The following is a 14288-nucleotide window of genomic DNA, read 5'->3' as shown; positions in this document are numbered from 1 at the left end:
TGGATTTAAGTCACTCTTTGTCCATTCACTCCTTTTAGGGTAAGGCCCCAAATATGATAAATAAACTAAAATTGGAAAACAAAAACAAGAAAATCAATGAGTGAATTATAATTATATGAATTAACAAGTGACACAATAAAGAACATTCTAGAACATTTCAACACTGCCTCTACTATTAAAAAACTGATCAAAATATATAATTTGCTACCATATAAATACTGTCAACACCTTCAGTGTGTTTGGTAAGATTTTATTTTATTTTAAATACATCTGTACATCTGTCATTAGCCGTTCTTCTACCATAGAAAGGACACACAGTGTGTGTGGTCAACCCATGAGCCAAGCACTTCAGTGCTCTCTCTCTCTGCGCAGAGGGACTTAGAGACCAATACGGTTAAATCTCCAATCGGCTTAGCTGACCAGTATAGCCACGGCGCTCTATATAGGTCCACATAAGGAGACACGAGGAGAACCTATTTTGTCATGTATATTTTATTTTTTCCTTTTTGATTTCCTTGCGTTTTGCTCTTATTTATAATTGTAGCCTTGGGTGGACGTCTGTTTCTGTAGAAGGAAGCTCTGGTCTCTGTCTTGCTACACAGGGCAGTGTTGGCAGGGCAGGGGTGGCAGGGCAGGGGTGGCAGGGCAGGGGTGGTAGTGCTGGCAGGGCAGGGGTGGCAGTGCTGGCAGGGCAGGGGTGGTAGTGCTGGCAGGGCAGGGGTGGTAGTGCTGGCAGGGCAGGGGTGGCAGTGTTGGCAGGGCAGGGGTGGTAGTGCTGGCAGGGCAGGGGTGGTAGTGCTGGCAGGGCAGGGGTGGCAGTGTTGGCAGGGCAGGGGTGGTAGTGCTGGCAGGGCAGGGGTGGTAGGGCTGGCAGGACAGGGGTGGTAGGGCTGGCAGGGCAGGGGTGGTAGTGCTGGCAGGGCAGGGGTGGTAGTGCTGGCAGGGCAGGGGTGGCAGTGTTGGCAGGGCAGGGGTGGTAGTGCTGGCAGGGCAGGGGTGGTAGGGCTGGCAGGACAGGGGTGGTAGTGCTGGCAGGGCAGGGGTGGTAGTGCTGGCAGGGCAGGGGTGGCAGTGTTGGCAGGGCAGGGGTGGTAGTGCTGGCAGGGCAGGGGTGGTAGGGCTGGCAGGACAGGGGTGGTAGTGCTGGCAGGGCAGGGGTGGTAGTGCTACACAGGACAGGGGTGGTAGTGCTGGCAGGGCAGGGGTGGTAGTGCTGGCAGGGCAGGGGTGGTAGTGCTAGCAGGGCAGCTCAACGGCCGTAAAACAGACTAGCGCCCAGGCTAGCAGAATGGCTCATGATTGACTGTTGTGCATTTAGGGAAGATTGCTGTTCTACTCTGTACTCATGACTTCAACAGGAAGCAGGAAGAAGAAGAAGACTTGCCTCCATTTTACTTTCTGGCACCATGACATTAAAGCATCATGATGGGAGTGTATTTGTGAGATATACAGCAAACGCCCAAATTCCATGCTTAAGTATCTCATACAGTATGTGTGAAATTGTATGTTTTTTTTCTTAGTTAATGCAAATAAATTACCCTGCTTGGCAGGACATTTTAGAGAACAGTTGTTGGGTGGTTCATTTCACTTCAGTATCAAATGTAATGTAATGGAACGCTCACCAAGTGCTAAAGGTCAGGGTTTTTTTGTGCTTTTTCACAGCTGAACGTTCAACTAGTGCAGATTGCTAATAAACGATCTTGGCTTTTCAAATCAGATGTCAGTGATGATGACAATCCACTACCGATGTTCCTCTACTGTCCCACATTGAATTTTTCATAACAGTCTGTATAGTATGTACATTGTACAACGATGTTCTCCATCTTCCTCATCTTGGTGAGCCTCTTGCAGACCACATGGGGTCAGACACTGTATGGAAACCCCCAGATTTAGATGACCTTTTTAATTTTTTTAAACAAGAATTGCAGAATCTATAGGGTTTGTCAATATGAGAACTTTAGCTTGAAGTCTCTCAGCCTTGTGTCCAATCATGTATGAAGTGTTTGTTTTAAGAGGATTATTTAGAAACTCACTGAATGGACAGATGCAGCAGGATGTGTGAGTAAGATTTCCAGAGTTGCTGTCCCAAGGAGCTGCCTGAACCTGTAATCTTAGTAAGATTTTCCATGGTAAGTTACACAACATCCAGGATCCAGGAAATCCACTGTACATAAAAGAGAGGGACTGCCCACTATGATGAAATTCCAGGGAACATAAATGCCCTGAAAGAAAAACAACAATGAATGGAGGACTGTTGTTGTCTCCACCCCCCAAATATTTCCAGAGGTTAGTTCATTAAAGGATTAAACTCACGCGACTCACCACCTTTCATCTTTCTCTCTTTCCAAGACACGTCTGCACACCGCTATCATCAAAGAGAACCCTGCACGCTTGGCTAAAAAACGTGTTAACTGTAAGTATAATCTTATTGGTAAAAGAATAGAATAGGTTACTTACTTTATGAAAGGTAAAAAGTGCCTTAGGCTTGCTGTCTACTTTAGTGTGCTTATATCTGCATATCAATATGATTTCAAAGCCAGTATCAGAACCAGATTCTGTAACCAAAAGGTTTTTCCTTGGGTATACAGTATGAGATGTTACTTTGCTTGTGATGTCGTCAAATCAGTCTAATTTTGCCAACGCAGTGGCTGAATTTGTACATTTACATTTACATTTTTGGCATTTAGCAGACGCCTTATTCCAAAGCGACTTACAATCAATACATTTGACTAAGCAAGTGAATCATCAATCCACCAGTCGTAGCAGGAAGAGTAATCCAGCTCAGGCCAGGGGCCATTGGCAGTCTCAGTGATAGAAGGAAAAGTTGCTGTTTTTTACCAAGGGTTACGGGTTAAAGAGGGTTTTTTTTGTACCAAGCTCCAGGATCAGCTTCCCCTCCCCAAATCAAACCAGGACCTTCGTCACAGAGGGGGAAGCTGATGTTTGAACAGTGCTTAGGGCCAAAGTGTCGCCACATCCTCCTGCCCACAGAACGCTGATACGCCCTCATCACACTCCACTGCTTATCCTTCCAGTGGGTTCCTGTGTCGGCCTCTCTTTGGGGACCCCCGGCTGCCCCGTGTGCCTGGTCTGTTCCGCCGCTGGGGCACCTGCTTGGCCGTCCTTGTGCTGGGCCTTTATGGTCTGTGCTTGCTTGGCTGGGCCGGGTGTGCTGGTGGTGGGGCGGGCTGGGTGTGTGGGGCGGCGGGGACACCCCGGGGGGGGGGGGGGGTGGGGTCCACCGCTGGGTGCTGGTAGGCAAACTGGTAGTAGTCGCTCTGAGTAGAGGGCTGCAAGGGAGTTTTCCTGGCTACACAGTGTACAGGTTTACAGGTTTTTACTTTTGCCTGCTTGCGGCTCTGTCAGTATGTAAAGCGCATTGAGTCGCATCTTGTGAGAAATGCGCTATACAAATAAAACTTGATTTGATTTATCTGCTCCAGACCTCCGTTCAGACTAACCAGTCCAGCCATGGCTCTGAATGAAGACATGGAGTGTGTGGTCTGCTGCCAGCCCTACTCCAAGAAGACGGAGCGGATCCCCAGAATCCTCCACTGCAAACACACCTTCTGTGCGTCGTGCCTGCAGACCATGGCCAGGACGCAGGGCGGCCTACGTACCGTCTGCTGTCCCCTCTGTCGCACGGTCACCTACACCCCCGCCGTCCTCAGCCTGCCCGGGGCGCTGTGGGTCAACACCTCCATATGGGACGAGATCCCAGAGAACCAGCAGGAGGAAGAGAAGGAGGAATGGATGGGGGCTACAAAACAGACACGATATGCTGCACGGTCGTTATTGTGAGTAGTCCAGCAGTCCAAAGTTGACCTCGTGTTGTTTACACTCGTTTGTGAAACCTGTTGTGCAAGAGAGAGCTGTCTTAGAGAGACCACACCTGGCCTGTGGATTGTGCACTCTTAACACTCTTAAAAGAAAACACAGCAGGTGGAGGTAAATATCAACCTCATTCCATTCCATGCATTACAATGAGCCCATCCCCGATTCCTGTATTGTTATTGACTTGTTATTCACGTATTACTGTTATTGTGCCCTTTACCACAACCTTTATATTGATCCTGTTTATATGACATATGACTAATAAACTTTAATTTGATCTCTCTCTCCCTCTCCCTCTCTCTTTCTATCTTTCTATCTCTCTCCCCCTGTGTCTGTCTTCCTGTCTCTTCTGCCCCTCCAGCTCTGGACTGAGGCTCAAACTGAAGCGTTTCCTGAGGCCTCGGTGTCTGAGGTAGCAGGAAGACAGGGTTCTCCCTGTAGGAACATCTGGTAGGCCTACATAAAGAATAACCAACTCTGCACCTACCAAGGATTGGAAATAACTATGTATATATTATATATGTATATATTATATATGTATATTTATATATGTATATGTTTGAAACGAACGTGGGCATAGTTTGTGTCATCTTTTTTTATTTGAATCATTTAAAACAAAAGTGAAGTCATATTTATGGGGAGAACTAATGGCTCACCCTTAAGAAAGAGAAGGTGTTTCTGTTTTGTTTTGTTTCACTTTATGTTTACATGTTGTGTGTTTTTTTATGCTGTTTTATGATGTGTGATGTTTTGTTTTATTCATTTTATGTTTCCATCAAGGACCACTTTGGAAATAAGTGTTTTAAATAATGCTTTCAAGTGCTATCCTCTGGACATTACTTAGTGTCATGATGCGTAAATGATTCTATTGTAAATTCCTAAAAAGAATCAAATCAAATCAAACCACCTGTCAATCAAGCTGTGACGAGAAACCCCTAACCCTGAACTATGTACATACAGCATTCATTAATTAAACTGTATTCATGAACCCACTCTGTGATTTCCCATTGTGTTGTTTCTGAATGGAACAGTTCTGTTGAGTAAATGTAACATTTGTTGACTTTAACTGTTTGTCCCTGGATCCTTGTCTGTGGTTATAAGAAGGCCCTGTCAATAAATCTATTTCATGTCAAATTGTGTTTAAGTGAAACCTTATTGTTATTGATACATTATTAATCTCATTGGATCAGAGGGAGAAATAGCAGTTGACTGTGACAAAGACATACAGCTCTGGAAAGAAATTAAGAGACCACACTACTACTATGTATGGCAGCCATTCCATTCCAGTGTCTGTTGAACTCCAACACAGGCACACATCATTCTAGAGAGCGTCAGGTTGCTTCCATCCTTACAGTTTCAGTTGTTGTGTTGTTTAAAAATGAATATGAACCATTTCCTTATTGTGCATTATTCGAGATCTGAAAACACTGCATCTTTTTTTGTTATTTTAACCAGTTGTCATTTTCTGCAAATACAATATTTTTACTTGGGAGAAATGTTGTCAGTAGTTTAGTAAAACTAAAATGAGAATACTCAAACACACACCTATATTAAACCATAGTAAAACCTATAAATAGTCAAAACAGAGAAACTGCTAATTATTTAGTGCTCTTATTATGTTGTACACAGACAGTGATTCATAAAAAATCTGAAAGCTTCAAGATACAATCAGAAACTACAATCTGTCAATGTTCTTAGTCTAAAACGATCTGAAATAATGAATATAAAAACAAACAACAAAAAACAAGCATGTGATATATTTCGATGATTTCACAAGTACTTATGTCCGTGCGTCGGTTAACTTATTATAGGAAAAACCTCAACAATGTGGTTGCGCAACCAGTCATGGGTGTGTCGTTACGACACGGCTGTCTTGGTGCGTCCGCTCTCTCATACTTACGGTACCGGAAGTTCCTCAGTCTAGCAGCTGATCTCTGGACGCGGTCGCTTCCGGTGAGCCTTCTCGCCTGCTAGTCTGAACATTCTAAACGATTTTAACCGAATTATTTTTTTAATTCTGATATTTTTTTCTTCTGTTGTGACTTTTATTTTATTTCATCGTATTACTTCCTGCGACTGTTTCCGACCGGGGGAAAAAAAAAAAAAAAAAAACGACATTTTTTTTTCAATGGAAAAAACCAAGGCAGGCCTCCTCGCTAACCTGATAATCTGCTAGCTGCTAACCCGAGGACAGGAGCTTTAATCTGCCACATTAAACTGAAATAAACCAAATAAACCAGGTATGTCTCAGATCTGACTGTAATAACGTTAAATATGACGCTATGTTTTGGTCCAGCAGGTTAAAACAGAGGTTTTATAACAGAAACAGCCGAGCTAACCTAATACTGTTCTCCTGTAGCTGCTGGCTGGGTTGGTCTGGATGGGGTTTAAATGTATTTATATTTATATAGCACTTTACGTCAAAGTGCTTTACAAGTACAATAGGTAAAAATAAATAAATATATATAAAAACAGCTATTTAAATTTTAAAAACCCACAATTTCGCACCACAAATATAATAGGTAAAAACCAAAAATTTAAACAAATTTAAAAACAACTATTTCAATTTAAAAACACACATAAATTACAACAGCACAAAAAAACAGCCTATGACATGTAGACAACGCAAAACAGGTGGGTCTTTAGCTTATTTTTAAACACTTTTCTTGTTGACGAATGTAGATTCGAGCGAACGTGATCCATATGTCAGAGGACAGGCATGCCTTTCCTGTGTTTATAATCATTATGTCTTTTATGTAGCTAGTAGGATCACTGTACCTCTCCCAGGTGTCGTTTCCAGTGGTTGTCTTCAGGGCTCTCAAGTCTCACGCATTGGGCGTGAGACACACGGGTTGAAATGTGTGTGTCTCACGCCCAATGCGTGAGACTTGAGAGCCCTGTGTCTTAGTCTAGTCGCATACCAGGCCTGTATCTGACACCATGTTTAGTGTTGTAGTGTTTTAGTTTCTCCATCAACCAGCTCAGTTGCTGTCTGTTTCTTCCAAGACAGCAGGAACCACCGTGTTCAGGAACGACTGTTATGGCAGCCAGTTACACAGTTACACTCACAGTGAAGCCCAGATGAGGCTAGGTCACAGTAGGTGAGACTGAGAGAAGGGACCAGATACCAGGATGTCATGTCATCAGTCAAAAGACAAGTGAGTGTAGATAGTTGAACGGGAGAACTGTGGCGTCTGAGACACCCAATGTTAGTCTAAACTAAACCGACTTGGCAAATGATTCCACGCAAGTCGGAGCATAATCTGACCAGATCTGTCTTCGTCTCTTGCTATCTCTCCATCTCTCCCTCATCTCAATCTCTCCCTATCTCTCTCCATCTCTCCCTATCTCTCTCCATCTCTCCCTATCTCTCTCCATCTCTCTCCATCTCTCCCTATCTCTCTCCATCTCTCCCTCATCTCTCCATCTCTCCATCTCTCCCTCATCTCTCCATCTCTCCCTATCTCTCTCCATCTCTCTCCATCTCTCCCTATCTCTCTCCATCTCTCCCTCATCTCTCCATCTCTCCCTATCTCTCTCCCTATCTCTCCATCTCTCCCTATCTCTCTCCATCTCTCCCTATCTCTCTCCATCTCTCCCTATCTCTCTCCACCTCTCCCTCCTCTTTCCATCTCTCCATCTCTCCCTCCTCTCTCCATCTCTCCCTCCTCTCTCCATCTCTCCATCTCTCCCTATCTCTCCATCTCTCCCTCCTCTCTCCATCTCTCCCTATCTCTCCATCTCTCCCTCCTCCCTCCTCTCTCCTCAGCCATGGCCTCCCAGCTGCAGGTGTTCTCCCCCCCCTCCATCTCCTCCAGCGCCTTCTGCCGGGTGAAGAAGCTCAAGGTGGAGAACTGCGTGTGGGGGGACGTGTCCTCCGAGGCCTTCGGCGCGGTGGTGGGGGGCCAGCAAGGGGGGGGGTACACCTTCGCCCCCGCCGTGGTGGGGGTCCCGCCCTACGCCACCGCCGCCGCCCTGGTCTTCCCCCCCGCCTCGGGCTCCCGGGGTCAGGTGGTGGTGAGGGCGGCCGACAGCACGGGCAGCCTCCCCCGGGGGTCCAGTCGCCGGGTCGCAGAGTCGCACTACGCACACCCTCACACGCACGCCGCCGAGGCGTCTGGACCGCGGGGGGGACCACCGAGGCAGGGGCAGAAGAGGAAGACGGAGGACCCGGACGGGGCCGGGACCAGCGGGAGCGGGAGTGGGAGTGTCCAGATCCTGGAGGAGCTCTCGGCGCCGCCGTTCTCCACCCGTACGGGGGGCAGAGGGGGCGGCACGGCCCAGTCCATCCCTCACTCGGCCACCACCACCAAGAGCAGCAGCTCCAACGGCGAGGGCGACTACCAGCTGGTGCAGCACGAGATCCTCTGCTCCGTGTCCTGCAGCTACGAGGTGCTGGAGTTCCTGGGGAGGGGCACCTTCGGACAGGTGGCCAAGTGCTGGAAGCGGGGCACCAACGAGATCGTGGCCATCAAGATCCTGAAGAACCACCCGTCGTACGCTCGCCAGGGGCAGATCGAGGTGGGTCGAGTTGTTGCTTTTGTTGGTCAAACCAAAAAAGTGGCTTATTGGGGTTAGTCTCAAGGAGATAAAATAGATAGTTTGAATGGATTTGCTGTTTGTGTTTGTGTGTTGTAAAGCTGCCTCGAGGTTCAAAGCTGGCTCAATGCTATTTTTAATTGTTTGTATTATTGTACTTATTTTGTCAGTATGTCTATGTACTTACAGTATGTGTGTATCGATAATAAACCCCCTACTCTCCATCCCCAGGTGGGCATCCTAAACCGCCTGAGTGCGGAGAACGCTGACGAGTTTAACTTTGTGCGTTCGTACGAGTGCTTCCAGCACAAGGGCCACACCTGCCTGGTGTTCGAGATGCTGGAGCAGAACCTGTACGACTTCCTCAAGCACAGCAAGTTCAGCCCTCTGCCCCTGAGGCACATCAGACCCATCCTGCAGCAGGTCAGCACAACAATGAGGAGAACGTACAGGGTAGGGGTGGGCATCGACGATCGATAATTGATCGATAAGGATCTTGGTCGATCACAAAATAAAAAATTTGGTCGATCACAAAAAAAAAAAAAAAAATTTGTGATGACCAAATGTTTTATTTTGTGATCGACCAAGATCCTTATCGATCAATTATCGATCGTCGATGCCCACCCCTAGTACAGGGTTCCCACGGGTCCTTGAAATCCTTGGAAAAAAAATATAGCTCTTAAAAGTTTTTGAAAATAGACATGGGTCATTGAAAGTGCTTGAATTCCCCTCTCTCTCTCTCTCTCTCTCTCTCTCTCTCTCTCTCTCTCTCTCTCTCTCTCTCTCTCTCTCTCTCTCTCTCTCTCTCTCTCAAAAAAAAAACATGTATTTAAAAAATGACTTAGCTCGTCAACTAGTAAATAAGTCTCTGTATTGCTTAACGTTACACATATTTCGCAAAATATTGTTTTGCTGTGCTGTGGTAGAGAAGGCAAGAGACCATCTAGAGTTCACACATTCAAGCTAGATCTGTCTCAAACTATGCCGTGTTGGGTCATTGAATTTGAGGGAATTGAGTCTGGGAAGTCCTTGAAAGGTGCTTGAATTTGATGTTTCAGAAGGTGTGGCAACCCTGTAAATATGTAAAATACAATGATTTTCATATGAAAAGTTGGATAAGATAAGAGTCCATGACTCACCTAGAATTTCACCTTACATGAAGTTTGTTTGTGTATTACTTGATTCCATGATTTCTTCATCCATCCGTGCGTGTTCAGGTGGCCACAGCCCTGATGAAGCTGAAGAGCCTGGGTTTGATCCACGCTGACCTGAAGCCTGAGAACATCATGCTGGTCGACCCTCTCCGGCAGCCCTACAAGGTCAAGGTCATAGACTTCGGCTCGGCCAGCCACGTGTCCAAGGCTGTCTGCTCCACCTACCTGCAGTCCCGCTACTACAGGTGAGTTCACCTGGGACTGAATCCCTGAGACTAGTATGGGACGCCTCAGAATGTGTATGTATCTACCTGACGCTGTTACGCCGTTCTACCTGCTGGTACAGGCTCACCTTATGTTATGAGTCATACGAGTGTGTCACCTCACCTGCAGCTGAAACTGTTAATAACGCTGCAGGTGGGAACTGACTTCAGTGGCTTTTGCTGTCAAAATAGTGCGTTTATGTCAGATTCATGCACTCCCTATCATTTTAAGTCAATGTCCACTCGTGAGCTAAGAATGATAAGGTTCTATCTCCGTTTAGGGCAGTTCAGAGATATTGAGCGTTAAAGTTTTTACATTCCATTATGTTTTGTGAGATGGAACCTTTGTATTTTATTAATTACTAACTCAAAAATGTAAACATTTTAAAAAAATAACACCACACAGGCATTAATAAACACCTAATGGATCAGATTATGTAAAAATTTGACCAAAAAAACCGTATAATTCTAACGTCACGTAATGTTGATCTTATGTCTCTTGTCTCTTTCCCTCCCTCAGAGCTCCAGAGATCATCCTGGGCCTGCCGTTCTGCGAGGCCATAGACATGTGGTCTCTGGGCTGCGTGATCGCCGAGCTGTTCCTGGGCTGGCCGCTGTACCCCGGAGCCTCGGAGTACGACCAGGTCAGTACCGGTCCGTAACCAGGCGCTAGAACCATCACATCAAAGGACCGACTCCAATTCAAAGGATTCTGTCGTCCCCGTTGTCACTTGCGATAACCTAGAGGGCTCTGATCTCAGGCAGTATGATGTTCATGTGTTCACTCTGAGCTTGTGTCTCTGGTCTGCAGATCCGGTACATCTCCCAGACCCAGGGTCTGCCAGCGGAGTACCTCCTGAGCGCCGGCACCAAGACCAGCCGTTTCTTCAACAGAGGCCCCGACTCTAGCTACCCCCTCTGGAGGCTCAAGGTACCTTTATACGCTTTTCCCCTCGACTGTGTCCCCTAAAAACGTCCTGTGTACTGTTTCTCTGTTTCTCCAGTGTCTATATAAAACATTTAAAAAATAACCTAGGTTTAGAAGAAGGTGATAGAAGAAGGTTTTTCCTTCTATCAATGGCCCCGGGCCTGAGCTGGATTACTCTTCCTGCTACGACTGGTGGACTGATGATTCACTTGCTTAGTCGAATGTATCGTTTGTAAGTCGCTTTGGAATAAGGCGTCTGCTAAATGGCAAAAATGTAAAATGTAAAATGAGTGAGCCCAGTGTAATTTTTAAGACATTGTCAGTCAAATCACAGATTTTTTCCCCATCTGCTTCTAGTTATGTGTGAAGCTCTGTACGCCAAAACATCCTGATTGGGTTTAATGAATGTCTCCTGTGTTGTTTAGACGCCGTCAGAACACGAGGCGGAGATGGGCATCAAGTCGAAAGAGGCCAGGAAGTACATCTTCAACTGCCTGGATGACATGATGCAGGTAGGGGCTCTGTTTTGTGTGTTTGTGTTTTGTCCCTCAGCGTGTGTGTGATGTTTGCTGTGGACGTACTGAGGTGTTTCTCTCACTAACTTGAACAGAAATGATCAGTCCTGCCATGCCGTTTATAACACTAGGGGCGGCTGTGGCGCAGGAGGTAGAGCCGCTGTCTAATGATCGCAAGGTTGGCAGATCAGTGGTTCAAGCCCCGGCTGGCCACATGTCGAAGTGTCCTTGGGCAAGACACTGAACCCCAAATTGCTCCCAGTGAGCGGGCCGGCGCCTTGCATGGTAGCTTGCCGCCATTGGTGTGTGAATGATGGGTGAATGATAATACCTGTTGTATTTCCTGTCCCAGGTCAACCTGTCGTCTCACCTGGAGGGGACAGACATGCTGGCGGAGAAAGCAGACAGGAGGGAGTTTATTGACCTGCTGAAGCGGATGCTCCGATTGGACGCAGACAAGAGGATCACGCCCACCAAGACCCTGGGACACCCCTTCGTCACCATGAGCCACCTGATGGACTTCCCTCACAGCTCCCAGTATGTGTGTGTGTGTGTGTGTGTGTGTGTGTGTGTGTGTGCGCGCGTGTCTGTGTCTGTGTCTGTGTCTGTGTCTGTGTGCGCGCGTCAGCGAATGGTAAAGAAGTTGAATTGATGGATGTAAACTCTCTCTCCCCCCCCAGTGTGAAGTCGTGTTTCCAGAACATGGAGATCGTTAAGCGGCGCAGCCCGGCCTCCTTTGACAGCAGCAAAGCCCTGTTCTCCAACAACACCGCCGTCCCCAGCACCGCCGCCGGCAACCTCACCGTCACCTTCAGCAGCCAGCTGAACCAGCACAACCAGGCCAGTGGACCTGACATGTCCCCTTCATGTCGTGAGCTTAGAATGATAAGGTTCTATCTCCGTTTAGAACGATAAGGTTCTATCTCCGTTTAGAATGATAAGGTTCTATCTCCGTTTAGAATGATATGGTTCTATCTCCGTTTAGAATGATATGGTTCTATCTCCGTTTAGAACGATAAGGTTCTATCTCCGTTTAGAACGATAAGGTTCTATCTCCGTCTAGAACGATAAGGTTCTATCTCCGTCTAGAACGATAAGGTTCTATCTCTGTTTAGAATGATAAGGTTCTATCTCCGTTTAGAATGATAAGGTTCTATCTCCGTTTAGAATGATAAGGTTCTATCTCTGTTTAGAGTGATAAGGTTCTATCTCCGTTTAGGGCAGTTCAGAGATATTCAGCGTCAAAGTTTTTACATTCCATTATGTTCTGTGAGATGGAACCTTTGTATTTTATTAATTACTAACTCAAAAATGTAAACATTTAAAAAATAACACCACACAGGCATTGATAAACACCTAATGGATCAGATTATGTAAAAAACTAATTTTTGACCAAAAATGGAGATAGAACCTTATAATTCTAACGTCACGACATCACTCAGACACCCCCCCCCCCCCCCTGGGACCGTCCTGATGTTAACCAACCTCTGACTGTTCCCCCAGGTCCCCTCTGCGGGCGGGGCCGTGCCGCTGCTGAACTACCAGCCGGCGCTGTACCAGCAGGCCACCATCAACATCCCGGGCCTGGCCCAGCAGAGTGTCCCGCTGCAGGCCCGCCCCGCAGGGCTGTGCAGCCAGCCGGAGCCCTTCCAGCAGACCCTCATCGTCTGCCCCCCCTCCACCATCCAAGGTGAGACAGACATACGGACACACAGGGGCGTTAGGCCACGACTATGCTGAACTGTGCTATCTGTTACTGATTGAGCCAATGGTTTGATAGTCGGTTAGGTTGTTTCAAAAGTCACGCAAACCCAAATCAAACCGAAATAGTGATTTCATACGAGTATAAGCTTGATAGTTGTTGTTGTTTTTGTTTTTTATTATTATTTCAGGGAATAGTACAGTACAAGGGAGTGGTAACATATAAATAAACAAAAGAGAAATAGAATAACAAAATTCCCATAAACCACCCCCCCCCCCCTTCCCCTTCCCAATCTCCCTTTACCCCAACAGTCCCCCACCCCCCCCTCCTCCCACAAATGTCCCTCCCGCCAAATACCACCAACCCACCCGCCCAATCACAGCCCCCCGCCCCCCACCCCCACCACAGGACCCCATGGAAGGAGCAAATAGATTAGCCTATAGTAATGTCTTGAGAATGTTTGGTGTGGCCGGGGCCGTAAGGGAATATATCGGATAAAAAAATAGCACACCATGTTGATGTGTCATGGTGCTGTGGTTGTTACTGATTGGCTGTCGCTCCACACAGGGCTCCAACCCTCCAATAAGAGCTCCAGTTACCCCATGAGGATGGACAGCAGCGTGCCCATGGTCTCCCAGAACCACCAGCCCGCCCAGCCGCTGCAGCTGCAGCCAGGCATGCTCACACAGGTAAGAACGAGAGAGGTTCAAAGGTTATTCAGTTTCGCCTTCTCACGTGTCTGTATGTACTCTTGGCTTGCCGCTTGTTTGAGAACATCTGACTGAAAGTCTCTCTATCTAACCATATATATATATATATGTGTATATCTATCTATCTAACCACATCCATGCCAATGATAACAAGCCTATGCCAAGGAGGCCAGGTGTGGTTCAGGTCTATGGCCTGTCTAACCGTGGTCTACCCTATTCCGCTCACGCAGGCGCACAGAACTGTTGACTTTGTCTTCCCCCTGATGCACAAGTGTTCAGTTAACGTCCCTGGTTCATCAACAACACTGTTTACCCTCCTCGACACACCCACACACACACACACACACACACACACACACACACACACACACACACACAGGACCCCAGGTCTTAAGTCCACAACGCCTGATTCTGTGACCCTCCAGGACCTGACCTAACCCTTCCTCTCCCTGACCCTCCACCCCACCCCCCTCCTCTCCCCCAGGGCTCCTGCACCCCCCTGATGTTGGCCACCCTGCACCCCCCCCCGGCGGGCGTAGCCCCCCAGTACTCTCTGCCCCTGGGGCTGGGCGCTGGCGTGGGCCGCCCCACCCTGCTGGAGCACACGGCCACTGTGCTGGTAAAGCAGAGAACAGCCCCCTGG

The 14288-nt window shown here is 47.3% G+C and overlaps 1 protein-coding gene across 1 annotated transcript in view; it reads left to right on the top strand.

The window, feature by feature from the left end:
* Nucleotides 1–7605: 7605 nt before the first annotated feature.
* hipk1b (homeodomain interacting protein kinase 1b) overlaps nucleotides 7606–14288 on the top strand; it is a gene marked incomplete at both ends in the record, with an annotated part of 12101 nt that continues 5418 nt past the window's right edge. Inside the window, 11 exons of the mRNA XM_080545763.1 lie at nucleotides 7606–8355; nucleotides 8605–8796; nucleotides 9591–9772; nucleotides 10311–10434; nucleotides 10602–10721; nucleotides 11144–11230; nucleotides 11586–11770; nucleotides 11914–12073; nucleotides 12737–12923; nucleotides 13503–13624; nucleotides 14130–14264. Coding sequence (XP_080401889.1) covers nucleotides 7606–8355; nucleotides 8605–8796; nucleotides 9591–9772; nucleotides 10311–10434; nucleotides 10602–10721; nucleotides 11144–11230; nucleotides 11586–11770; nucleotides 11914–12073; nucleotides 12737–12923; nucleotides 13503–13624; nucleotides 14130–14264 — 2244 coding nt within the window. The remainder of the gene's footprint in view (nucleotides 8356–8604; nucleotides 8797–9590; nucleotides 9773–10310; nucleotides 10435–10601; nucleotides 10722–11143; nucleotides 11231–11585; nucleotides 11771–11913; nucleotides 12074–12736; nucleotides 12924–13502; nucleotides 13625–14129; nucleotides 14265–14288) is intronic.

This window comes from Nansenia antarctica (genome assembly GCF_963989245.1).
Source record: "Nansenia antarctica genome assembly, chromosome: 15".
Taxonomy (NCBI): domain Eukaryota; kingdom Metazoa; phylum Chordata; class Actinopteri; order Argentiniformes; family Microstomatidae; genus Nansenia; species Nansenia antarctica.
This window is presented reverse-complemented; position numbering and strand designations above follow the sequence as displayed.